We start from the raw sequence: 27,593 nt of genomic DNA, 5'->3' as shown, positions 1-27,593 counted from the left end.
AGTAGGGGCAGGCAGGCACAACACAGGTTATGTAGACAGTAAACACAGTGTCAGACATAAAGATCTCAAGTGCCTATATACAAATGCACAAAGTCTGGGGAACAAACAGGGTGAACTTGAAGGCAGATATGATATAGTTGGAATAACAGAAACTTGGTGGGATGAAACCCATGACTGGAACATACTGGTAGGATACAAACTATTCAAAAAAACCAGACCCCATAAAAGAGGAGGTGGAGTTGCACTGTATGTAAAGGACCACTATATTACTACAGAAATGCATGAAACCAAAGATGAAAACCTCCTAGAATGCACATGGGCCACTATAAAAGAAAAAAAGAATGACATGGCCATAGGTGTATATTATAGGCCACCCAATCAAGCAGAAAAAATAGATGTCCTTTTTGCCAGTCAACTAACAAACATATGCAGGAAACACACAACAATAGTAATGGGAGACTTCAATTATCCTGATATCAATTGGAAAACTAATTCTGCACCAAGTAAGAAATCAAATAAGTTCCTAACCAATCTAGCTGACAACTTTGTTGTCCAAAAGGTAGAGGGTGAAAGTAGAGGGACAGCCATACTGGACTTAATTCTTACAAACAGAGAAGAAATGATAGAGGGAGTTGAAACTGCAGGAACCTTGGGTGAGAGTGACCATGTCATACTAGAATTCAACATAACACAAACACAAGCAACAGAACCTAATGACACCAGAGTCTTGGATTTTAAAAGAGCTTATTTCAATAAACTCAGAGAGAACTTGGGCAAGACTCCATGGATGAAAATCCTAAAGGGGAAAACAACTCAAGAATCTTGGGAAACTCTAAAAAGTATGATCATAGAAGCCTAGACCAGCACAATACCACTGAGAAAGAAAAACAAGAAATCCAAGAAGAAACCAGCATGGCTGCACAAAGATCTCTCTGGCAAATTGAAAGAAAAAAAGGACAAGTACAAAAAATGGAAAGAAGGACATACAACTAAGGCAGAATATCAGCAGATAGCCAGAATCTGCAAAGACGAAGTCAGGATAGCAAAGGCTCAGAATGAACAAAGACTTGCACCAAAATCAATGATAATTAAAAAAAGTTTCTTCCAGCATATAAATAACAAGAAAAAAAATCAAGGAAACAGTTGGTCCACTAAAGAGAGAAGATGGCAAGGAAGTAACAGGCAACAGAGAGAAAGCAGAGCTGCTTAACTCATTCTTCGCATCCGTCTTCACACAAAAAGAAACTATAGCTCAACCCACCAAAAATCTAACTGTAAAAGACAGACCAGAAATAAAAGTAAAAATAAGCAAACAAATAGTAAGAGGACACCTGTCTGATCTTGATGAAAACAAGTCACCGGGGCCTGATGGATTACATCCCAGAGTTTTAAAGGAGTTGGCAGAGGTCATTTCAGAACCACTGCACCATATCTTTCAAAAATCCTGGAGCACCAGGGAACTACCAGAGGACTGGAAAAGAGCTGATGTGGTTCCCATCTTCAAAAAAGGAAAAAAAACAGATCCAGGAAACTATAGACCAATCAGCCTAACATCAATACCTGGGAAGATACTGGAAAAGATAATAAAAAAACAGATCTGCCAACATCTAGAAACAAGTAAAGTAATAACTAGCAGTCAGCACGGGTTTGTTAAGAACTGATCATGCCAAACCAATCTTATTTCATTCTTCAACACAGTGACTAAATTAGTAGACCAGCAAAATACTGTGGACATAATATATTTAGATTTCAGCAAGGCAGTCAACAAAATAGATCACAGCCTACTTCTTAGTAAGCTAGAAAAAAGTGGAATAGATAGCACCACCACTAGATGGACTCGCAACTGGCTGGCAAACCGCATTCAACAAGTAGTTATTAATGGATCTAAGTCTACAATGAGGGAAGTAAGCAGTGGGGTGCCACAAGGTTCCGTCTTAGGCCCAGTACTCTTCAATATCTTCATTAACGACTTAGATGAGGGAATAGAAGGGGAACTTATCAAATTTGCAGATGATACTAAGCTGGCAGGAATAGCTAACACCCAAGAAGATAGGCTCAAGATCCAGATGGATCTTGACAGACTAGAACACTGGGCCGTATCTAACAAAATGAAATTCAATGTAGAGAAAAGTAAAGTCCTACACTTAGGCAAGAAAAACCAAAAGTACAAATATAGACTAGGTGAAAACAGGCTCAATAGCAGTAACTGTGATAGGGATCTTGGAGTCTTAGTGGACAACCAGCTAAATATGAGCCAGCAGTGTGCAGCAGCAGCCCAAAAAGCTAATGCAATCCTAAGTTGTATTAACAGAGGGATACAATCAAGATCAAGGGAAGTACTAATTCCACTCTAATAAAGCCTTAGTAAGACCACACCTAGAGTACTGCATCCAGTTTTGTTTACCACATTATAAAAAAGATGTCGAGACTCTAGAAAAGTACAGAGAAGAGCAACCAGGATGATTAGGGGACTGGGGGCTAAAACATACAATGAACGGTTGCAGGAACTGGGCTTGGCTCGTCTAGTAAAGAGAAGGATCAGGGGAGATATGATAGCGGTCTTCCAATATTTGAGGTGCTGCCACAGGGAGGAAGGGGTCAAGCTGTTTTCTAAAGCGCCTGTAGGCCAGACAAGGAACAATGGATGGAAACTGAACAAGGAGAGATTTAACCTGGAAACAAGGAGAAACTTTCGGACAGTGAGAACAATCAACCAATGGAATAGCTTGCCCTTGAAAGTTGTGGGAGTGCCATCACTTGAGACTTTCAAGAAGAGATTGGACTGCCATTTGTCAGAAATGGTGTAGGGTCTCCTGCTTGGGCTAGATGACCTACAAGGTCCCTTCCAACTCTGATTATCTGTTATCTGTTAGCTGAGGGAATAGAAATTTTCAGATGACAGTAAAGCTGGTAGGAATAGTCACATCCCAGAAGACAAGTTCAGGTCCCAAAAAGATTTTGACAAATTTCAATAATGGGACCTATCCAACAAAATGAATTTTAATGTGGAGAAAAGCAAGGCTTTTATACCTGGGCAGGAAAAACCAAAGGTACAAGTACAGATTAGACAAAACCTGGCTCAAAAACAATAACTGTGAGAGGGACCTTGGAGTCCTAGTGGATGATCACTTAATGAGTCAGCAGTGCGCGGAAGCAGCCAAAAAAGCTAATACAATTCTTGGTTGTATAAAGAAGCACAGAATCAAAATCATGTGAAGTACTAGTACCACCTCAGTAAGAACACAGCTGGAATACTACATCCAGTTTTGGTTAGAAAAAAGATGTTGAGACTCTGAAAAAAGTGCAAAGAACTGCAACTAAGACAATTAAAGGCCTGGAGACTAAAACATATGAAGAACGGTTGCAGGATCCGGATATGGCTAATCTAGAGAAAAGAAGGGGTGACATGATAGCAATGTTCCAGTATTTGAGGGACTGACACAAAGAAGAGAGGGTCAAGTTATTTTCCAAAGCACCAGCAGGCAGAAGAAACAATGGAGAGAAAATATTCAAGGAAAGAAGCAACCTAGAATTAAGGAGAAACTTCCTAACAGTGAGGACAATTAACCAGTGGAACAGCTTGCCTTCAGACATTGTAGGTGCTTCATCACTGGAGGTTTTTAAGAAGAGACTGGACAGACACTTGTGTGAAATGGTTTCGGAACTCCGGCTTGAGCAGGGGTCTGGACTAGAATACCTCTAAGGTCCCTTCCAGCTCTATTCTGATTCTGAAATTTTCAATCAATGGATTGCCTTGCCTCCAGAAGTGGGTGGGTGTTGCATCAGTGGAGACTTTAAAAACTAGATTTCAGAATCAGGATCATGTAAGGCAAGGGTCTTCAAACTTGGCAAGTTTAAGACTTTTGGACTTCAACTCCCAGAATTCCTGAGCTAACATCATGGGAGAAGGAATTCTGGGAGTTGAGGTCCACAAGTCTTAAAGCTGTCAAGTTTGAAGACCCCTGATGTAAGGTCTTTGCTTTGAGAAGGGGCTTCAAACCCTTTGGTTATATGTTCTGTGATACACTATAAACAGGGGTGGGATTCAATCGGTGTTACTACCGGTTCGGTGATTAGGTTTTGCTGATTGAAACTTGCTCATCATTCTAAATAAAAGTTAAATTTTGTGATAGATATCACAGTATTCTTGTATAATACCAAAAGTATAGATATAGACTGGGTGAAATCAAGCTTAACAGTAATAACTATGAGAGGTATCTTGGAATCTTAGTGGACAACCAATTAAATATGAGTTAATAGTATGTGGCAGCAGCCCAAAAAGCTAATGCAATCTTAAGTTGTATTAACAGAGGGATACAATCAAGATCAAATGAGGTACTAATACCACTCTATAAAGCCTTAGTAAGACCACACCTTGAATATTGCATCCCATTTTGGTCACCACACTATAAAAAAAATGTTGAGACTCTAGAAAAAGTGCAGAGAAGAGCAACCAAGATGACTGGGGACTGGAGACTGAAATATATGAAGAATTGTTACAGGACCTGGGCATGTCTAGTCTAGTGAATAGAAAGATCAGGGGAGATATGATAGCAGTCTCCCAATATTTGAGGGGCTGCTACAGAGAGGAGCGGGGTCAAGCTTTTATTTTCCAAAGCACCTGAAGGCCGGACAAGGAATAATGGATGGAAACTGAACAAGGAAAAAATTTCTGACAGTGAGAACAATCAACTAATGAAACATCTTGCCTTCAGAAGTTGTGGGAGCTTCATCAGTGGAAACTTTCAAGAAGAGACTGGACAGCCACCTGTCAGAAATGGTGTAGGGTCTCCTGTTTGTTTGTGGGGTTGAACTAGAACAGGAGTCGCCAACCTTTTGGACCTCAGGGATCACCAAACTCATAATTTTAAAACCCAGGGACCACTAACCAGTTCTGTGGGTGTGGCTTGATGGTCATGTGACTGGCTGGGCATGGCTTTTTTGTAAATATTATAAATATTTATATAAATATTGAACTTTAATAAAAAAAAGAGCAACTTTTATGCAAAATTAGGCAAAGCAGGCAGGCAGATTGAGTTGCTCATAGAATCATTCAGTGATCTATCTAACATTGGCTAGCTCAGTCTCTCAAATTTGCTTGCCGTGAGTCTGCACCGAATAATAGAACCTTCAGTCCTAAGGGAGGTTCGGCTGTGCTTAAAAGCAGAGCCGAAGGTCTAAAGACTAGCTAGAAAGCAAGAAATCCAACCATTTCCTGCTTTCTAGTTAATCTAAATCTCCCAGCACAGCAGAACAGCTGATGGTCGGAAAAATAGCAATTTAGCAGGCAAGTTTGCCGAATAAGGAGTGAGTGAGTGGGGAGGGTTCCCACGGGCCATGTGGGTGGCGCAGCCTTGTGTTTCTGCACAGCCGGGATTAATTGCAGTTCTTTTAACTACCCTACTTACTCATTAATTCAGATTTGTTCTCTAATTTATATATAAATGAAATGAAGTCTTCCAGGTAAGTCCTTCCTTGATTATTATGTAACTATAATTTATTTTAAATTGTGAGCAACTGCTTACCATAATCTTCATCAAAGAGTTCTTGCCTTTCAGAATGATATTGTGAATCAGCAATTTCTTCATATTCTTCAACCATGCTAGTTCCAAACACTCTGTAAATCATATTTTAATTAAACTAGTTAAAGAAGTAACAAAACATGATTGTTTCCTTTTACATAAAAGACGAATTTCACACTAGCACACTGATAAAACTGAAGTGCAATGCATTTCCCTGGTTCTTACTACTTAAGATTATCACAGAGTTGACTATGAATGAAGGTGAATATATGTGTCCCAGGATAATGTTGCAAGATCCAATCTGGGTCAGTCACTGAAATCAGAGTTTTAGCTTTCCAAGCTTTTGGACTCATGCTGGAGCCCATCCTCAGGGACCTTCTCTCTACCAGAATGTATGCTTGGGGCTATTCAATGTGTCATATTTATGTGGTGCATAAATTAGAATTCATATTCAACAGAGATAGAAGGGCCAAAAAAACATGTTATCAGACAAAGACTATCGGCAATGCTGGTAACACACAAAACAAATAATACACTTAGCCCAATGGAGCAACACATCTTGAAAGACCTGAAAGATCAGGTCATTATTTTATTGGCAGATAAAGGCTGCTCAACGATGGTGATAAACCACACAGATTATGACATGAAGACATGCTCAATGATTCCTCAACATATGGGCCAGCAAAGACATCAGTGATGAGAATGATGGTCACACAATTGTATGCTTACTTTAGCCAACTCAAACAAAACAACTACATAACAGAAAAAGAATGTTGGAAAATGAAAGCAACAGATACCGCCCCAGCAAGACTTTATGGATTCCCCAAGATACACAAAATAAAGAGTCCCCTCAGACCTACTGTAGCACTACAAGATACCCTTACCTACAACTTGGCTAAATGGTTAGCACAATGCCTGACCCTATCCTCTAACACAAGGGTCTTCAAACTTGGCAAGTTTAAGACTTGTAGACTTCAACTCCCAGAATTCCTGAGCTAACATTATTGGAGGAGGAATTCTGGGAGTTGAAGTCCACAAGTCTTAAAGCTGTCAAGTTTGAAGACTCCTGCTCTAACAGCATGATCACATCATTCATGTAATTTTTGACGAAACTACTGTAAGGAACTGCCTCAGCTAGTCCCTCAGGAAAGCAGGATTCTTAATCCATTAAGTTGAATCAAAAGAACTTTTACTGAGAGAAAAGCGATTGCTGAAGAACAAAGCGAAATCTGAAAAACCACGCACTATGCAAACGGCATTCTTTTGTTTCCCCAAGCCCAACCCCCCTAAATAGTCCACCAGCAACCAATATGATGCGGCAAGGTTGTTGAGAATCTCTGAGATGTGAAGAGATAACAGTTAACCCTCAGGACATGATGGCCTTGGAGATGGGCTGAAACTGGCTGGGAGAGAGCTTGCTCTGTCTCTGAAGACACTCCCCCTTCTTTCTGTCTCCAAAGATGCTCCCCACCCCTAATTCCCAAGTGATCACAGCAAAAGCAAAAAGCAAGCTAAAATGCCAGCAAACCCCCCCCCGCTTTCCAACAGAATGGCAGGACACAATAGTGGATCTGACACACAGATAAAACTGCAGCAGACTTGTGCTCTGAATAGCGTTGTTAGTCCTTGAGAACAGAACAAACAGGGGGAGAAGAAATAGAGAACAAAAGGAATGTCATTTGGGTTTGTCTGGGTACTGATTATGGAAACATTTCATAAGTCTAGGGGCTCTAACATGGTAATGATAAATCCATTCATTCTGAACTGTCAGGAAATCCTTCATGCCACCAAATACTGAAGGGTTTCCCTATGTCTATGGGAGTCTAGAATTTCCCTGATTTCAAAGTGCTTCTACCATTAAAGTTTCTGGGATTGGTTCAGGTCTCAGGGGAAAAATGATCTCAGGTGTCAGATACGTGTATCTCCCATTCTTCGGTGGAAGAAGGGTAGATTTGTTATATTTGGTTCCTTTTCCTCTCTATGTATCCTATTTCTTGCCTTGTCTTTTTGTATAACTTTGCACCTGATTTATAACCGTTGCTTGGCACCTCAGATGCCTGGAAAATTCTCACCTCTTGGGGAATGTTAAGGGAGGGAGGGCCATGTGGATTGCAACACTGGAAGATGGCCGAGAAACTCTTCTTATCTGTTTCTCAGAGAGGCTGGTACAACAACATCTCCACACCTGTGGATTGGTGCAATCCACATCAGACTGTTGGGAGAGGTCTCTAATTTCCTTTATCCTAGTTTCATGCCATGAGGGACCTCAAAGCCTGCTTTGAATTCTGACTTGCTTTCACCCCTTTTCAATAAAATGTTCCTTTTGAAATACAAAGTTTTCAAGAGTCTATACTTCTTCATAAGGGGGGAGAGGCCGATCCTTACATAAAGCAGGCTCTGCAATAGTGGTCAAACTGGAGATAATTTTTTTCCCCTTCCAAATTTTAGTCTACCGAAGGGATCCTGTATCGATGTCCGAACAAAGCAGCGAACAAGGGAAAGCCAAGTGCTGGGCAGAAACCTTGACCACTACCCAGCCCGACACTGGCTACATATGTCCCATTGAAGACATCGAAGCTGTCCTTGAAAGTTCCATGAAGCCTCGATGGTCTATTGGTATAGGAAAAAGAGACAACTGGGATGGAAGAACCAGGGGGGTGACCCTCACCCAGGGTAGCTGTAAGCCCGGGTGGAAAATGGAGCTGGAAATCCTTACTGATCAGGAAGAGCCAATTGAGGAACCGCTGGCAGATTATCAATTGAAGCGGCACATCAACCACCTTGTGATGGAAGCCCTGGAAAACCTCAACGTCCGGGGTGAACTGGGTCGCCGATGAAGGAGCGCAGGTGAACCAGCAGCTGAGGGACCCCGAGCCATCACTCACAGTTGATCAAGTAGCTGACCAAGATGGTGGAGCAGTAGCCATGCCAGGTATCAACCTCCTGCCATTCCAGCCCAGGCAATTGTGCCCGGCCAACCCAGGGGCCTGCAGCTGAAGAGGAAGGCCCACCCTTGGGTGTAAAATTCAATAGAGACCCCCAGAAACGCAGGTTCTTCCTGGCTCAAGTCCTCACCTATATGCAAGAGTATGGGCAGAATTTTCCAGCCAGGGGGCAAAAGTGTGAGTTGTCACTCTAGCCCTAGAGGGGGCAGCGACCAGATGGATAGTGACCATCCACAATGCCGAAGCCCCAGAGATGCAAAACTTCCATTGATTCATGACAACCCTATGCCACCGCTTCGAAGACCCCCTTGCCAATCACAAAGCCCGCGACCGCATTAGAGTCGTAAAGCAGGGCTGTCACCCTGTAGATGAATATACTGAGGAATTCCGTGACCTGGCCAGCTGAATCGACTGGCCAGAGGATATTCTAGTCTGTTGGTTCAAATATCGGCTCAACGATGACCCATACACTGCTTGCCTGGCCCGTGGGGCCCCTAGCCGCCTGTACGAATGGCACCTGGTGGCAGAGGAGGTAGAAATCGACATGACCTGAAACCAATACCGCACCGGCACAGCTTGGAGAAGATCCCTGGGTTGGGAACCATTCAAACCCCAAATCACCATGGCACCAAGGCCATCAGGTCATTTTAAGTGTGGGAAGGAGGGGTACCATGCAGTAGAGTGCCATTCAAAAACTTCCACCAGAAAGCCTGATTATCCGTCAGGGAGGAAACTTGCAAAATCCACCCCCCAAGGAAAAGGAACCGTGCTGAGAAGCCAAGAGGTCATGGAGTTTTGTTCCCCTCCAAACCCAGAGGAAGGAACTCCGGCACCCCGAGAAGACTGGAGCCAGTCTGAAAGCGATCTGGAAGACGACCCGCTGGTAAGTGACTCTCATGTATATATAGTAGCTCTGGGAATGGAATGGCCTAGGGTTCACATGGCTACAGAACCCTAAAATAAACAGGAAGAAAGGAACTGTAAGATTCCAGGGACATGTAACATTCGCAAACATCCCAAAGGAAAAAAGGGAAAGAAAAGACAACAGAGAAAAATCCATGGCCGGCCACCTGCTGAGCCTACTAGCATCCCCAAAGAATACCAGGATCTGGCCGAAGTATTTAGCAAAGTGGCATTTGATGAACTTCCACCTCATCATGCCACGGATTGTGCCATTGAGATCTGCCAGGTAATAAACTTCCAAAACTGAAAATATACTGCATGTCCCCGGGCCGCAAGAAAATTTTGGTGGGCCGCAGGACTTCCGGTTTGCAAGGTTTCGGCAGCGGCAGGGATTCGCAATACGCCGCGATCCCTGCTGCGTTCGCCGCCAAGGTTCCCCTGATCCGTTTGGATCTGGGGGATATAGCTGCCCCGTAGAGGCAGCTGAAGACAGGGGGGATCCGGACAAGGGCCTGGGGGTGTCACAGACCCCCTCCTCAGCCGGCAGAACCCCCTTTTCCCAAGGCGGAGGAGCGGCAGTCAGCAATGGCCGCCACGAAGAAATCTGCAGCCGGACAAGCAGGTGCAGGAGGGAGAAAGTTGGAAGAATTATGAAAGTTGCTTTCAACCGGGACAAGGCAAGAGAAAGTGCCCTGGAAACTTGAAGGCTGCTAAGTATACATTGTTTCCAGTGAGAGTTACAAGCTGCGAATATCCTAAAAGGGAAAGTTTTTTTTTTTTTTGTTTCACTCTCCTTCCTAACGTGACAGCGGATGGAATCATAAGAGAAATCCGAAAACCTGCATTGGAGGTAATTGAATGCTGAAGGGATAAGGATTTCTGAACACTTAAAGGGAAAAAAAATCTTTTTGGCTGTGAGTGGGAAGGGAGAGGAAAAAAAAAATTGGAGCAAATTTGAAAATAAGGAGAAGATTGCCTAGAATTCTAAAGAGCTACTAAACATCAATAAGACTTCTAAAAGATATATTTTAAAGGGAACTTTGTGGCTAAACTTTAACCCCAGAAAGAGAAAGTGAAGAAGGAGAAAGTATTTAAAAGAAACAGCTTGTTTGAATTGTTTGGTGATTTTGGAACTTCTGAGAATTATTTCTGATTAAAAGCACTCGGGTGGTTGTTTGGAAAAACTTTTTCTCTACACAGTGGCATCACTTGTGGATGGACTGAAACTTGTATACCAAAAATATGAAAAAGAAAAGCAAGAAGGGAAAGATGTCCTTGGCACTCTTTTTCAATTTTTAGAAATGGCGGTTTGTACTTATGTAAAGCTGAATGAGCAACAGGATGACTCGGAAAAAGAAGAAGCCATCTTTGATGAACAAATAACTTTGGTCGGAGAAGGAAAAAAGAAAGAGAAAAAGGAAAAGAAGAATTTAAGACCTGGAAAAACAATCCAAAAAGAGAAGAATAAGGTGAAAAGGGGATATTATGTTAGGAAACAACAGAAAGGGGGAAAGCAGAATAAAAGGGAAGTGGAGAGACAAGGGGGTAAAGAGGACAAGGAGAAGAAGAAGCAAGGGAGAAAGGAAGGGATGAGAAGCCTTAATGGTGGGGAGCAAGATGTAAAGAAGCAAAGGTTTTTTAGAGATAATGGATAAATTTTATTGAAAAAGGGATTCTAGAAACGTACATAAGATTGCATTTCTATATTTGTATTTAGAAATAACCATAGAAAATTGGAAATAATATGTAATTTAAAATGCGATAAAATATTTAGTATAATCTTGTGAAACTTTTGTTAAGAAAAGGGGAGTACTGTAATGAAACAATGATTTAAGATAAGTGATGGGGGAAAATAATTTTGGAAAGCATAAGTGTTCCCACAAAGGCATGATATTTAACTGAAATGGGTAAAATGTTTAAGATATAAATGATTGTTAATATTAATGATTAGACTATGTTATCCTAGTGAAACTTTTTGTGAAATGAGAGATTTGAAGTAGGAGAAGGGGGAACATCATAATGAAATAATGATCTATAATATGTGACGTGGGGGGGGGGGGGGAAATAACTATGGAAAATAGGTGCTCCCATAAAAGTATGTGATTTAACTGAAAAGTAATGTGCTAAATGTTTAAGATATAAATGAATATCAATATTAATGAATAGATTTGTATTGGTTTTGATAATACTGTATAATTTTAGAATGTACCAGACAGAATCCCAATGTAAGTTATGTGTTCTATATTAAGTATTATAAATATAGGGGAAAGAGATAAAGGCATCATACTCCATTTAGTGTACAGGAGAAGTTTTTTTTTCAAAGAAGAAAGATAAATGGATAGCTGGAAATAGAACAGACAAAGAATAATAAATATTATGATTCGAATTGAGAGGAGATAAATAAAACAAAATTGAGAAAATTTAAAAGAGAGGAGAAGTTATATAGAAAATTGAAAATGCCAATAAGATATGGAATGGTATGTAAAATGAATATGAATCTGAATTTGTGTCTGTACCAAGAGTTTTAACCCGGGACTAAGCAACTTTCAGAAAAGAGATTTCTTATGCGTTTATGTTTTTTGTTTCTGTGTATTTATGTTTTGTATGTCTTTAAAAATTAATAAAATTTGTTCAAAAAAAGAAAAAGAAAATTTTGGTGGGCCGCAGAGAAATCTCACGCCCAGAGCACCTCCCCAAAGCAATTAATCCAGGCTGCACAGAAACACAAGGCTGCGCCACCCACATGGCCCGCAGGAACCCTCCCCACCCACTCACTCCTTACCCGGCAAACTTACCTGCTAAATTGCTATTTTTCCTTTTTCCGACCATCAGCTGTTCTGCTGTGCCGGAAGACATAGTTTAGCTAGGAAGCAGGAAATGGTTGGATTTCTTGCTTTCTAGTAGTCTTTAGATTTTTGGCTCTGCTTTTAAGCACAGCCGAACCTCCCTTAGAACTGAAGGTTCTATTATTCAGTGCATACTCACGGCAAGCAAATTTTATGTGACAGACTGAGCTAGTTGATGGCAGATAGATCACTAAATGATTCTGTGAGCAACTCAATCTGCCTGCCTGCTTTGCCTGATTTTGCATAAAAGTTGTTCTTTTTTAATTAAAAAAATTCAATATTTCCATACATGGTGTGTTGTGAGTTAATTTTATGAGTTTGCTTGCAAGCAAATTTTATGTGACAGACTGAACTAGCCAATGGCAGATAGATAGATCTCTGAAAGAATCTGTGATTCTGTGAGCAACTCAATCTGCCTGCCTGCTTTGCCTGATTTTGGGTAAAAATTGCTCTTTTTTTATAAAAAATTCAATATTTATATAAATATTTATAATATTTACATACAAGCCTTGCCCAGCCAGACACATGACCACCAAGCCAAACCCACAAATTAGGCCATGCCCACAGAACCAGTTAGTGGTCCCTGGGATTTAAAATTATGAATTTGGTGGTCCTTGAGATCCAAAAGGTTGGCGACCCCTGCCCCAGAGAACTAGACGAACTCAGTGCATAAATTTAAAAAGAGGCTTCATCAAACCCATCCAACCGAAAATAGCAACCCCAGCACTATTCCACAAGAAGAAAGATGGAACCCTATGCCTTGGGTTGATTATAGAAATGTAAACACTGTCAGCGTGGAAAACGTGTAGCCACTTCCCTTATGAAGGACATGCTGGCCCACCTCTCTAAAGGAAAAATCTTTTCAAAACTAGATTTACAAGAGGCATACTACCATACCAGAATTAGGAAAGGGAATGAGTAGAAAACTGCTTTTAATACCCCGCTGGGATGCTACCAATTCAAAGTACTCCCTTTTGGATTACAAGGAGCCACTGCTTTATTTATGCAACTAATTAACAAAGTACTCCATGAACATTTATACAAAGGGGTCCTAGTTTATCTTGATGACATTTTAATTTACACCAAAACAAAAACAGAGCACATAAAACTAGTCTGAGAAATTCTCACAAAACTCCAAGCCGCCAGACTATGCAAAATTCTCTAAATGTGAGTTCCACCAAGACAAATTGACTACCTGGGATATAGAATATCCCACAAGGGAATAGAGATGGACCCACAAAAGTAAAAGCCGTCATCGATTGGGAGCCCCAAATCCACAAACAAATGTTTCCTGGGTTTTGCAAACTTTTTACCATCAGTTCATTCTGGCTTTTGTGAAAATCTCCAAAATAGCTGGACATTTTGGATTTGTAAAAACCCTGCACCTCATCAAAAGACAATTCTGGTGGCCATCCCTTAAAAAAGACATTAAGAGCTATGTTGCTAGTTGCCCTATCTGTGCAACTGCAAAAAGAAGGCAAGGAAAATCCCCAGGGCTTCTACAAACTGTAGCAGAACCTTCAACACCCTGGAGATTTCTATGGATTTTATAGTGGAACTGCGTGGGAAACAGTTATTTGGGTTATAACGGATCTTTTTTCAAAATAAGTCCATTTTATACCCTGCTAGAAGATCCCAACAGCCAAGGCACTAGCAAAAATTTTATCGCCTACATGGAGCTCCCCAATGAATTATCTCAGACAGGGGTGTTCAATTCACCTCCAAATTTTGGCAGGCTTTTAAAAACTTGTTAGGCTCTGCCCAGAGGTTGAGCTCTTTGCATCACCCCTAGACAAATGGGGATGGGGATTTGAGAGAATCAATGGGGTGTTAGAACAACGTTTTAAGATTTTTTATTAATACCAACAAGACAACTGGACTGACCTTTTCCTTTTGCCGGGGTAGCTTACAATAACTCTGTGAACAGTAGCACTGGTTTCACCCCATTCCAGGGAACCACAGGACAATAATTCAACCCCATGCCAGAGCTACCCACTATGGAACCTAACATCCCCTCATTTAAGGAGCAGATAAACAATTTACAAAACACTTGGCCAGTGGTCAGACTAGCCTTGCAAGAGGCTAGAGAAGCTTTTAAAGCTCAAACTGAAAAAAAACACGCACTGAACTCAAACCATTCAAGGTTGGGGACTGCGTGTATTTATCCACAAAGTTCTTACAATCACTACAACTTTCTAAGAAACTGGGACCAAAATTCATTGTCCCATTTCCCATCACCAGAATCATTAACCCTGTCACTGTAGAACTCCTACTTCCTAAAATATTTAAGACAAGTTCATCCAGTATTTCACTGCAGCCTGCTCAAACCAGAAATCACTTCAAAGATCAGGGCCCCTTTACCCACAACTCCAACCCCCATTATGATGGAACAGGAGCAAAATTTTGAAATGAAAGATATTCTTGATTCACACATTCACCATGGCTCCGCAAAATATTTAGTAGCATGGAAACATCTACCCTCCTCCCAAAATGAATGGGTAGTCAAAAAACATGTCAAAGCCCCACAGTACCATGGAAATTCCACCTGAAATACCCTCACAAACCATCCTAATTCTTTTTTAAAAAAAATAAATTTTATTAAATACAATATTTAAAAACATTGAACGCAGTGAACTTCTTTGACATACATTTTTGTCATTACATCTTATGTTATATACTCTAAACCTTTTGTACATTTATATACATTAGGTCTTTATATATTTTAATTCCTTTCAGTTGCATTTTAGTTAAGTCGTATAGTCTCTCATATCCTTCCTACCGATCCTTTGTTCCTTTTCTATTTTGCGAACTCCCTTTCATTTCCCTCCAATAGAAGAATTTATTCCATATTATATAATATTCTGAGTTATCCTTATCCTTCAGTTCCAATGTCAACCTATCCATTTCAGCACATAACAAGATCTTGTCTATCACTTCGTCTTCTCTAGAAATTTCTCTAGCCTTCCATTTCCGGGCAAATGTCATCCTTGCCACTGTAATTACATGGATTATTAGATAGGTATCATCTTTACTGTACTTTTCTGACATGATTCCCAATATAAAAGTCTCGGGTTTATAGTTTATTTTTAGCCCCATCATTTCCTCTAACCACACCCAAATTTTATACCAAAAATCCTGAGCTTTTTTACAGGACCACCATGCATGGTAGTATGTACCCTGTTCTTTCAAACATTTCCAATAATTAGATGACTGGTTTCCGTACATTTTGGCCAGTCTTGCTGGTGGGAGATGCCACCGGTAGAACATCTTATACAAGTTTTCCTTGTATGATGTGGCTAATGTTATTTTTTTTATTTCGCTCCCATGTTGATTGCTATTGGTCCATATTTATACTGTGCCCAAGGTCCTTAGCCCAGGTCACCATCGTTTCTTTAACCTGTTCTTCATGCATTTTATAGTCCAAAAAATATCTATAAATTCTCTTTGTTTATCTTCAGGCCCCGATAGGATTTTATCTAATATTGAATCATGCATAGTAATTCCCAACTCTTTATCTTTTTCATACCTCGACTGAATTTGGAGATAAGCCCACCATTCCATATCTACCTCTTGTTGTTTTAGGTCCTGTCTCAACTTCAGTTGCCCCTTGTCAATTATAATATCTTTGTAAGTAATGGCTTTTGTCAGGTTATACAAATTTGGGTACACTATTGCTTCTAGCGTCGATATCCAGGTTGGCAGTTCCATATAATTTTGAAATTTAATTTTATTCCAAATCAAAAATAAGGCTTGTTGAAATTTATGCCTTAAAAAGTATTGGTAAATGGTGTTTCTGCCATGCCACAGAAATGCATGCCAGCCCTGCTGTAGGTCATGGCCTTCTAAGTGTAGTAAGTCTTCTATCTTTTAAGTTTATCCAGTCCTTAATCCAAGTAAGTGCTGTTGCCTGATAGTATAGTTCCCATTTTGGAAGTCCGAATCCTCCTCTTTCTTTTGCATCTTGTAATAATTTCAATTTGATCCTGGGCCTCTTCCCATAAAATAAATTTAATGTCAATTTATTCAAATCCCCAAAGAATTTTTTGTCTAGTTTTACTGGTATGTTTTGGAACAAAAAGAGTACTTTGGGTAGAATGGTGATCTTAATTGCTGATTCTTCCTAATAAAGAGTCTTAAATTGCTCCATCTTTCCAGATCTTCTTTTATTTGTTTCAGCAATTTCTGATAGTTATCTTCTTTAATCATGGTGCAACATGCCGAGATGTTGCTTCCTAGGTATTTTATTTTTTTGACCATCTGGATGTCCAACTTCGTGGCCAGAATTTTTTTCTGTTTATTATTCATGTTCTTGACTATCATTTTCATTTTTTCTTTATAAATTTTTAAGCCAGCAGCATCGCCATATTCCTCAAGTAACTCTAAACGTTTCAGGCCCGATTGTTCTGGATCTTCCATAATGAACACCAGATCATCGGCAAATGCTTGTAAATTTGAAGGTTTCTTTTTTAATTTCTAGGCCTTTTATCTGTGGTTCTTGCCAAATTGTCCTTGCTAATACTTCCAATGTAAATATGAATAATAATGGTGATTGAGGGTACCCTTGTCTTGTTCCTTTCGGTATACTAAAATTGTTTGTCGCTTCTCCGTTTATTATTATTTTGGCTTCTTGTTTTGAGTATATCACTGTGATTATATTTTAAAATTTTTTTGCCGATATCCATGTATCTAAGTTGCTGTAATAAAAACAACCACTTGACATTATCAAAAGCTTTTTGGGCATCTAAAAAGAGTAGTGCTGCTTGATGTCTGTTGTATATTTCATAAAATTCAAGGACATCTAAAATTGTTCTTATGTTATGTTTGATTTTTCTTTTAGTCAAGAAACCACTTTGATCTCTATGGATGAATTCATTTAAAAAATTTTTTAAGTCTCTCAGCTATAATCGTTGTGAAAATCTTACACACCACATTCAAAAGAGACATTGGTCTGTAATTTTTGATCAGTGTCTCATCTGCTTTTTCTTTTTGTATCAAGACAATATTAGCTTCTGTCCAAGATCTGGGGATTTTTGCCTCTTCTAAAACTGTGTTGAAAACTTCCAATAAAGGTTGGCCCAGAATATTTTGTTGGTCTTTGTACAACTCTGTCAGTAGGCCATCTGGGCCTGGCGACTTACTGTTTTTTTGTTTATTAATTGCCTTTGTAACTTCTGAAATTCTAATTTCCTCATTCAACATTATTTTTATTTCCTCTGAGATTTTTGGTAATCTCACCTGGTAATGCGAGCTATAATTGCACTTAACAATGAATTTAAGGACACCATCAGTGAGCTGTTGAACAGTATTATTTGGTCTGTTGTGTGGATGCTTGTGTGTTTTTAGGGGGCGGGGAATTTTGGTGGGTGGGGGTGTGTTTGGGGATTATGATGTGTGTGTGCATGTTGGGTCTGGTCTCTGAGTGTTATGTGAATTTTGTTGTATGTGTATACTGTGTATATACGTACAATGACAAAAAAAGTACTTATGATTATTATTTTAAAACATACCGATATGTTTTAAATCACCTGAGCGATTTTCTTTGCGTCCTGCTGGTAGTGCATCTTCCATCTTTGTCTTGTAATTTATCAATCCGTCATTTTTCCTTTTGTCTCCTTAGTTTTTGTTCTAACCATCTTCTCGGTTTATTCGCATTTTCGAAAAAGTTCTGTTTAGTTAGTTTAAGTTGTTGGGCTAGGCCCTCTTTTTCGAGCTTGCGGAGTTTATGTTTGAGTAAATCCATTTGGTTTTTCAGTCTTTTATTATGTGGTTCTTTCTGAAATAATGTCTCCAATCTTTTATAGTCATCCTCAAGGGTTCTCCTGTGGTTGTTTTTTCTCCTTGTTTTTCTTTGCCATATATGAGATTGCCACTCCTCTCATATATGCTTTGCTGTGTCCCAAAGAATTTGCGGGGATGTATCTTCCTGTTTGTTCACTTTGAAAAAGAAATCCATTTCTTTCTCCAGCTTCAGTTTGAAATCCTTGTCCTTTAGGATTGCCTGTTGAAATGTCCATCTTGGTGTAGTCTTGTATCCTTTCCAGTAAAGTCTCATGGGATTGTGGTCAGCCCAAAGATTCGGCTCTATGTAGACTTCTTTAATTTCTTAGTCCATCTCCTTTGAGGTCCACACCATATCTATCCTGGACCACGATTTGTGCCTGTTCGAGTAGTTCTCCCTATTTCTTTCTTGTAAATTTAGGTATTTGGCCATTTTGAAAAAGGTTCTTGGTAAGGTTCTTTTGTTTCCCTTTCTTGTGTTGCTACATTTATAGTCCCGTATTTTATCTGTGATAGCATTAAAGTCCCCTATAATACAAATCGTATTCTATATCACAAATTATGTTATGTAAGCTTTTGTAAAATTGTTCTTGGCCTCCATTAGGTGCATAGGTTTCAACTATTATCATATTTTTATGATTTATTTTGGCCTCAACAATCAAAATTCTCCCTTCTTTATCACTATAGATTTGTTTCACGCAATCTTGTCTTTAACATGTAATACTACCCCTCTCTTTTTTGGTTGATCTAGAGATACAAATAAATTTCCTAGTTTGGGTTGGATGTCTTTGACTATCTTTTATATGGACTTCCTGAAGTCCTACTATATTCATCTTCAAACTTTTTAGTTTATTAAAAAAAATTACGTCGTTTCATTGGGTAGTTTAATCCATTAATGTTCGTTAACCAAATCTTAAACTCTTCTTCCATTGTTTTACTTGTATCTTGGCTTCGTGCTTCTGGTTGCTCTAATCTCTTTTGGTTCATTGATTCTTCTTTCATGGTTCTCTACTCTTTCTCTTTCTCCTCCTCTCCTGCCTTTGTCCGAAATGTGTGGTCTTTCCCTTTCCATGATTGTTCGTCCTGTATCTCTTCCTTCTGTTATGTCACTTTCTTCTTCTTGGTCTCCTGATTCTTCTTCATTGTTGAAATGTTGTTTGTAGAATTCTTCTGCCATTGTATCTGGAAGGTCTTCTCCTTTTTCTTCTCATAATGTTCTGGAAACGTAAATACTGAGCTGCTCTCTCGGCTTCGAGAAAGATCATCTCCAATTCTTTATTGGTCAAAGTTAGTTTTTCATTTATTTCCTCTACCCTCCTTTCTTCCTTTTCCATACTTTGTTCCACTTCTAATAGTTTCTGTTCATTCTTGGTTATTTGCTGCTGGAAAGCTTCACATTTTCCATCCATTATCTGCATTCTCTTTGATTTCACTTGTGTCGTTCTCACCACACTGATCTCTCTTTTCATCTCTTCATGGTTTTTGAACATTGCCTCTTGCATGTTTTGTAACATTGCTTTTAGATCTTTGTATGAATTTGTTCGTTTCCTCTGTAACATGTCTTCAATAGATTTTTGATTGGAAGGGCTAGATGCCATCATTGATCCTTACGAGGCATTTTTTTCCTGCTCTGATCTTTGTGAGATTCATATTGCTTGTCATGTTTAGCAAACTTTTCAAAAAACTACTATTTAACAAAAATTCCCACTTTTTATTTCCGCCTTTATTACCGGGAGGTCATCATCAGTGTCGGTTAATCCCTGGCCATCAGTTGGTTGGGTCAGAGTTCCCTCATCCTGCTTCAATGATGGGGTGAACTCAATGATCTCCACTCCCTTCAGCGCCATTTCTCTGGCCCATTGTGGGGTCTTGGTGGCTTTCCCAAGGGACCCAAGAGGGGGTTTCTTGGCTGGGCGGCTAGCCTTGCACTCTGCTGCACAGTGTTCCTCCTGGCCACACTTGAAGCAGGTGGCTGCAGGTTTTGCAGTTTCACCACCACTTTTCCCCAGGGCTGGTTTCTTCCACAGTTGGGTCGAGCGGTACTGGCTGCATACTTGGTCAATCTCCATCTCCTCAGCCAGCACCTATCAGTTGTGAAGGATGGAAGGAGTCCTCTCGAGATGCAGGCATTGTACAGGTCGTCATTCAGCCCATCTATGAAGCAATTGAGGATTGTGAAATTATCCACCACCACATGATGCCTTGATGCAGTTGTGATGCAGTCCCTCACTTTACAATTGGCAAGGGGGTCTTCAAATCACTGAAGAAGTGCTGTCATAAAGTGATAAAAGTTTCTCAGCTTTGGTGCATTCGCGTTGCGTAGGGTCACCATACAGTAGGCTGCGGCCCTTCCAAGCCTAGGGTGATGCTCACCTTGGCACCTTCGGTAGGGATCCCCTGCCCATACTCTTACACATAGGTTAGAACATGGGCCAGAAAGAGTCCCAGCTGCTGCGGGTTTCCATTGAACTTCACACGAAGGGGTGAGGTCTTTCGGTGCTTAGCTCTTGCCTAGCCAGTTCCCACAGGGGCAGCAGCCCTGGCGGCTTCCCTAGGTGCTGCACCAGCAACAGCTGAGGCAGTGGCTGGGTTTGGTGAAACTCCTGCAGTGATGTCTAGTATTGAAGCTCACCCTCCATCCTCTTCCCCTTGGGTTTGCTGAGCCTTGCTGGTAGCAGCCTTGATATGTGCTTCACATGTCTTCAGGGTTTGAAAGGCATTCATCATGAACCACATGGCGTACTTCATTATTAGATTTACTTGATCAGGTTCTTTGCTTTCCTCCTCCTCTTCCTTGAGCTCTTCCAGCTGTAATTGCCTCTCTCACTGCTGCCTGTCTTAGATGATGGTTGGTTCTTCCTTCCTAAACTTCCTTCTTTCTGACTCCAATGGACCACCAGGGTCTTGATGAGTCTTCCAGGCTTCCAACCCCCTCTGTCCACTGGGAGAGGTCCAGCTCAGGGGAAGGTCTGGATGAGGCTTCTCCCCAGCACTCCTGGTCTTCTGCCTTGGCTGACATCATATGCAGAGTGTTGACTGACTTTGTAGATTTTGCCTAATGTAATGAACTGCTCAGCTAGTCCCCCAGGAAAGCAAGACTCTTAATCCAATCTGTTGAATCAAAAGAACTTTTACTGAGAGTAAAGTGGTTGCAGGAGAACAAGGTGAAATCTGAAAAAGCCCGCACAATGCAAAGAGCATTCTTTTGTTTCCCCAAGCCCAACCATTCTAATCAGTCCATCAGCAACCAATGTGATGCTACAAGATTGTTTTGAAAATCTCTGAGATCCAAAGAAATAATAGTTCACCTCAGGGCATGACGGCTTTGGAGAAGGGCTAAAACCAGCTGGGAGAGAGAACGTTTTGTCTCTGAAGATGCTCCCCCTCCCTAATTCTCAAGCAGTTACAGCAAAAGCAAAAAGCAAGTTAAAATGCGAGCAAGCTTCCTCCCACCCTTCCAACAGAATGGCAGGACAGGATGGTGGATTCTGGAAACTACAAGGCTTAAATGTGACTCTTAACAAGATCGTAGTCAGCTTTGTTGTAGTGTCCCTATTTACCTATTATTCCTCCTCACAACATACAAAGTAATAGTTTTTTTAAAAAAAAACTAAAAGAGTACAACACAGATCAGACTAAGCTAACCTGGACACATATCATGAACGTATTCCAGTACTGCCAACATACCTTTTTCACATTCAAAAGGGCAATGTATGAGCAAATAAAAGGGACACCCATGGAATCCACAATATCAGCAGTCATTGCAGAAACAGTCCTTTGTCAATTAGAACATTGTGCATTCAAAACTACACACCTAAATTGTGGTGCCACTATGTGGACAATAGATTTGTCATCATCAAAAGAAATGCACTGAAACTTTCATACCCTACTGAACTCCATCTTTCCAGACATACAATTCACAATGGAGGAAGAAACGGCTAAACAATTACTAATTTTATATGTGCTTGTCAACAGATAGGAAAATGGAAGCCTAGAAACCATGGTCTATCACAAGGCAACCAACACTCCAAGCATTTTTAATTTCAATACTATGTGGCAAGTGTTAAGAACCCACTTTAGTACCTAGCAAACTAGACAACTGGACAGAAGGTACCTACATGAACATTCAGGCAGAATGGGTATGTATCATTTATTATAAGATTTCTGCACAATACGCGAGAAAGATAAATGAAGAAAGAAGGTATAAGACCAACTACCGTATATACTCGAGTATAAGTCGACCCGAATATAAGCCGAGGCACCTAATTTTACCACAAAAAACTGGGAAAACTTATTGACTCGAATATAAGCCAAGGGTGGGAAATGCAGCAGCTACTGGTAAATTTCAAAAATAAAAATAATTAATTTGGGAAACGATCTCACTATCATGAAAGGTTTAATTGATTCACTAACCCAAAAGAAGAAGATGATGATGACAGCGGGAGGCAGGAGTCACTCTCTTCCCCTCCCCTCGGAGGCCCCCTGAGTCAGGAGTCGCTACCGCCGGCGCGGCCCCAGTCCCGCGTCGCCTCGGGAAGGGAAAGGCAAAAAGGAAGAGCCGCGGCAACGCCTTGCAACAGCAGCAGCAGCACCGGAGGCTCAGGCTCAGCGGCTCCTGGTTTTGCCCCACCCTTCCCAAGGCAACGCAGGACCGGAGCCGCACCGGCGGCAGCAACTCCCGACAGCCCCAGCCGGACACCTGAGTGGAGCCCGGGCGGAACTGCCTGTTGCCGCCGTGGGCGCCACTGCGGGCGCCCGGCTGCCCAAGTAAAGAACAGGGCGGCGCCGGACCATCGGAGAAGTGGAGCAAAGCCGGAGAATAGCAGCCGCCTCCCTCGGCGCAGAAAGCCTCCCCCAACCAGCCGGCCGGTCTCCTCCCCCTCGGCCACACAGAACAAACAGGCAGAGAAGGAGAGCAGCTGGCCGGCCGGGGGAGGCCTCCCGTGCTGCGAAAGAGGCAGCCAACGATCTCCGCCGCCGCCCTGCTCCACGCGCTGGCTGCTCGGACTTGCCGGGCCCGGCACATAGAACAGGGCGGCGCCGGACGTTGGAGAAGCCGAGCGGAGTCGGGGATCATTAGCCGCCTCTTTCGCAGCACAAGAAGCCTCCCCCAACTGGCCAGCTGCTCTCCTCCTTCTCTGCCTGCTTGTTCTGTATGGCCGAGGGGGAGACGACCAGCCAGCTGGTTGGGGGAAGCTTTCTTCACCGAAAGGCAGCTACTAATCTCCGGCTTTGCTCCGCTTCTCCAATGGTCCGGCACCACCCTGTTCTTCTTGTGCTGTGAAAGAGGCGGCTAATGATCTCCGGCGCCGCCCTGTTCTATGTGCTGGCTGCTCGGACTTGCCGGGCCCGGCACATAGAACAGGGCGGCGCTGGACCATTGGAGAAGCGGAGCAAAGCTGGAGACCAGCAGCCGCCTCTCTCGGCGAAGAAAGCCTCCCCCAACCAGCCGGCCGGTCTCCTCCTCCTCGGCTACACAGAACAAACAGGCAGAGAAGGAGGAGAGCAGCTGGCCAGCCGGGGGAGGCCTCCCGTGCTGCAAAAGAGGCAGCCAACGATCTCCGCCGCCGCCCTGCTCCACGCGCTGGCTGCTCGGACTTGCCGGGCCCGGCACATAGAACAGGGTGGCGCCGGATGTTGGAGAAGCCGAGCGGAGCCGAAGCCACCTTGGCTCGCGTTGTTTTCTGAGCCCGCGAGCCTAGAGCCAGGGCGCTTTCATTGCACGGCGGAGCTTCTTGTCTTGGGAAAAACCGGGCGTTGTTGCTGCCCCCTGAGGGGAGGGCGATTCTGGGCTGCGCGATTGGGGGACTTCGTGGCTTTGGGTGGGTGGGTGGGAGCGAGGACGGACGGAGTCCGTGAACTGGGGCTTGCCTGCCCTTGCTGGCTGCCTCTGCTTCCTTAGGGGCGGGGAAGGGGGCTCATCTGGACCAAGGGTGAGTCTCCCCCTCAGTTTCCCCTGAAGGATCTTCCGTCACTTTTGCCTTCTCCCTACATCTTCCCTCTGTTAAAATTCCCCCCCCCCACACACACACTTATTTTCGGGCGGATAGATTTCGTGTCTGAGCATTCTCACATGACGGTGGGTCTTCCCCCCCCCCTAAAAACAGTTAAAAAAAGAAAAAAAATATCCTCATGCAAGAACTTTTCTGCTTCCGATTACCCCCATGCTTAAAAGTTGCAAAGGAAACACGGAAGCAGGGAAGCGCCTGCCCAGCTCCGGAGCTCCACACCATTTTTTTTTCAGAGGGGAATCTGACTCGAGTATAAGCCGAGGGGGGTTTTTTCAGCACAAAAAATGGGCTGAAAAACTCGGCTTATACTCGAGTATATACGGTATATGGCACATCCAGCCACGTATCAAAAACATTTTTGAAGCAATAGAATGCAGCTTCTAATATTTGCAAAGTGGGCATTGCACATTGCCCAGAGGCTACCATAGGAGGACAAATCATGCATTACAAAGTTTGCTTGGAAGTGGTACTTCCAATGTAATCTAACAGATCCTCTGAATGGATTGCCCCTGTGACTATGTAAGACAGGTGGGGAGGAAGCTACCACCAGAACACAAGCAAGCAGTCAGACAAGGAGAGTTCATTGGTAGCCTTCACATTGCATTGAACAAGGACATACATTCAATTTCACTACTAAGATTGTTGACCACCCAGATACAAAAATAACCAGGGAAATGATTAAAATCTGGAAAAGGGGTAAGTTGTTGTAGCCCGCCGGTGACCAGCAGAACTGGTGGAAGATTCAGTCAGTGAGGAGGTTGGGGAGGAACATGGGCCTGGGGCTGATGAGTGCTGTGCGTTGGAGGCAGAGATGGGGTCAGGCCGTTCTGACAGTTATCAGCTGCCTTCAGAGTTGGAGATCAGTGGAGCAGAAGAACAGCTGGAGCCTGTTCCAAATGTGCGCGTGTGCAGAGCTTCCAGAAGGGAACAGTTAAGGAACAAGGGTCCTTTGGGAGTAAAGACACAGGTGGACGGTGAATGGCCCCTCTCATAGGGAATAAATAGGAGCAAAAGGGGAGTGGTGTTTGCAAGAGACAATTGGTTCATTTCATTAGTGTGAAGATTCATTCCTGACTCATAGAGACTCTTTGCCAAGTATTTTCTTGTGCTTGGAAGCGATCAGCCTGGCAACTCTCCAAGCCTGATAAGGTCTGTGGTTGCAATTCACCCTTGAAAGACTGTTTGCCAGGACTTTGCTGAATGTGAATGATAGGAATTCACATTAGTCTAATAAAAAGGGGTTTTGTCGGGACTTCCGGTTGTGCTGGAGCTATGAAGCTGTGAGCAGCGTGTGAGCCAGGCGAAATACATGGACAATAAAAGGTACCCCGGAATTAAGAAATAAAGCATTTTTTAATGAAAGATTGTTGAAGCAGCAACCAGAGAAAGAGAGAAGAAAATTGGAAATTTGTGAAATTGGCTTTGGACTTTGAAAATAATTAATTTGGAGGTGGAAAATTCAGAGGAAAACATTTGATTATAAAAGACTTGGAAATTAAACTGGATAACTATTTGGATTTTGGCACTAAATAGGCATAATTAAATGCTGGAATTGAACATGTTAAAAATAAATCTTCTGAAAAGGATTTTCTGATCCAAGATGGCTCCGACGATGGCTGCCTCGGTGAAATGCTTTTTAATGGTTTCTTTATTATTATTATCTGCAATTCACTACAGATTTCATACTCACGAGAACATCTGCTAAGAATTAGGCAGTGTTTCCTTAAGGAGCAGCTTTCTGATTCCTCACACCCTCTGTCTTTGCAAACACGGAGGAGATTCTAACTAATTCCCCCAATGCTATGGATTACAAGCAAAGAAGTGGCAGCGCCAAAAAAGGAGATGAAATAAAAGAGCAGGAATTTTAAACAGATTAAGGAATAGGAGGAAAAAAACTCCTCTCCCTTCAATTTTTCTGACTAATTAGCACTCACATGCTAACAAGATGGATGAAATACATCTCTTAAATAGATGGAATTCTGATTTTTACAATTCAGGAGTTCTTTGTTTTACTGAAACCTGGCTTAATTCACAAATTCATGGGGACAACACCATTTACATCCCAAGATTTCAGATATTAAAGATCAGACAGAATTGAGGAGACATCAGGTAAAACAAAGGGTGGAGGATTATGTTTATGTATCAACAGCTGGTCTCAGGATATAACTACCATGTATCTCCAACAATACGCCCCCCCCCAATAGGAAGACCCAGCATGTTTTCTAGGCATAAAATGAAATTAAGCACCTCCCCCAAAATTTAGGCCTATTTTAAAACATGAGAAATTGGGGGGGGGCGAGGGGAACTTGCCATTAGGAGCGCCCCGTGGGCAGCTATGCCTTGCCATCAGCCAATTCTAACAGCCGATCATGGCGGAGCACGGAGGGCTCCCTACCCCCGCCAAGCGACTTTGCTACAGACCCAGGTCAGCAGGCGGGTGGCGTCAGCATGGATGTCCGTCGGCAGCGTTTCAGCCACTTCTCAGGCCTCCGTAGCTTCCACGGTTCCCACCAATGCTGGTGCCTCTCTCGCCAGCGCTGTCTCCAACAACAGCATCTGAGTTGCTCCCACTTTTCCCCCATCCCCGTAACAACAGGAGAAAAACATTTTGAGTTAACTGGGAGCGCCACGCACTGCGTTTTGGTTTAATCCCAAGCGGCTGGGTGGGCATGAGAAGAGCCGAGCGTCTCTGCTGCTACTACCCTTGGTGCTCCAGCCTCGGCCTCTCCAAAAGTCCCAGTGCACAGCCCGTTCCTGCATTCCAAGCGTGCCCAGGCCGAGCTGCAGCTGTTCCTCTCTCGCCAGCGCCATCTCCAACAACAGCGCCAGCATCGGCGGGAACCGTGGAAGTTACGGAGGCGGTTCCCCCACCCGAGAAGCGGCTGAAACGCTTCCACGGTTCCCGCCGCTGCTGCCGCTGTTGTTGGAAACGGCGCTGGCAAGAGAGGGACAGCTGAAGCTTGGCCTGGGCACGCTTGGAATGCAGGAACGGGCTGCGCACCAGGACTTTTGGAAACTTGCAGAGTCCGAGGCTGGAGCACCAAGGGTAGCAACAGCAGAGATGCTCGCTCGGCTCTTCTCACACCCACCCAGCCGCTCGGGATTAAACCAAAACACAGCATGCAGTGCTCCCAGGTACCTCAAAAAAATTTTTTTCCTGTTGTTACGGGGACAGGGGAAAAGTGGGAGCGACTCAGATGCTGTTGTTGGAGACAGCACTGGTGAGAGGCACCAGCACCGGTGGGAACCATGGAAGCTATGGAGGCCTGAGAAGCAGCTGAAACGCTGCCGGCAGACATCCCTGCCGCCCACCTGCTGACCTGGGTCTGCAGAAAAGGTGCTTGGTGGGGGGTAGGGAGCCCTCCATGCTCCGCCATGATTGGCCGTTAGGAGTGGCTGGTGGCGAGGCGTAGCTGTCCACGGGGTGCCCTAGGTGAGGGTGCATGAGGGGGGAGAAATTAATTCACCCCCGAAAAGATGTCCTAGCCATTTTGGGGGGGACTCAAAAAAAAAACAAAAGACCCAGCCTTATTATATGAGAAACACAGTATAATATATAAATTCTGTGATGAAAATTTAGTCTTTAAA

The 27,593-nt window shown here is 42.6% G+C and overlaps 1 protein-coding gene across 3 annotated transcripts in view; it reads right to left on the bottom strand.

Moving 5' to 3' along the window:
- SUCO (SUN domain containing ossification factor) overlaps window positions 1-27,593 on the bottom strand; it is a 210,093-nt gene that overhangs the window by 57,319 nt on the left and 125,181 nt on the right. For all 3 annotated transcript variants that reach the window (XM_087962483.1, XM_087962484.1, XM_026681814.2), the window contains exon 14: window positions 5,526-5,617. In XM_087962483.1, coding sequence (XP_087818609.1) covers window positions 5,526-5,617 — 92 coding nt within the window. The remainder of the gene's footprint in view (window positions 1-5,525; window positions 5,618-27,593) is intronic.

This window comes from Notechis scutatus, chromosome 3, assembly GCF_049901735.1.
Source record: "Notechis scutatus isolate UNSWTSFEM ecotype Mainland chromosome 3, rNotScu1.2, whole genome shotgun sequence".
Taxonomy (NCBI): domain Eukaryota; kingdom Metazoa; phylum Chordata; class Lepidosauria; order Squamata; family Elapidae; genus Notechis; species Notechis scutatus.
The sequence above is the reverse complement of the archived record's forward strand: the minus strand, read 5'-3'. Positions and strand labels throughout refer to the sequence as shown.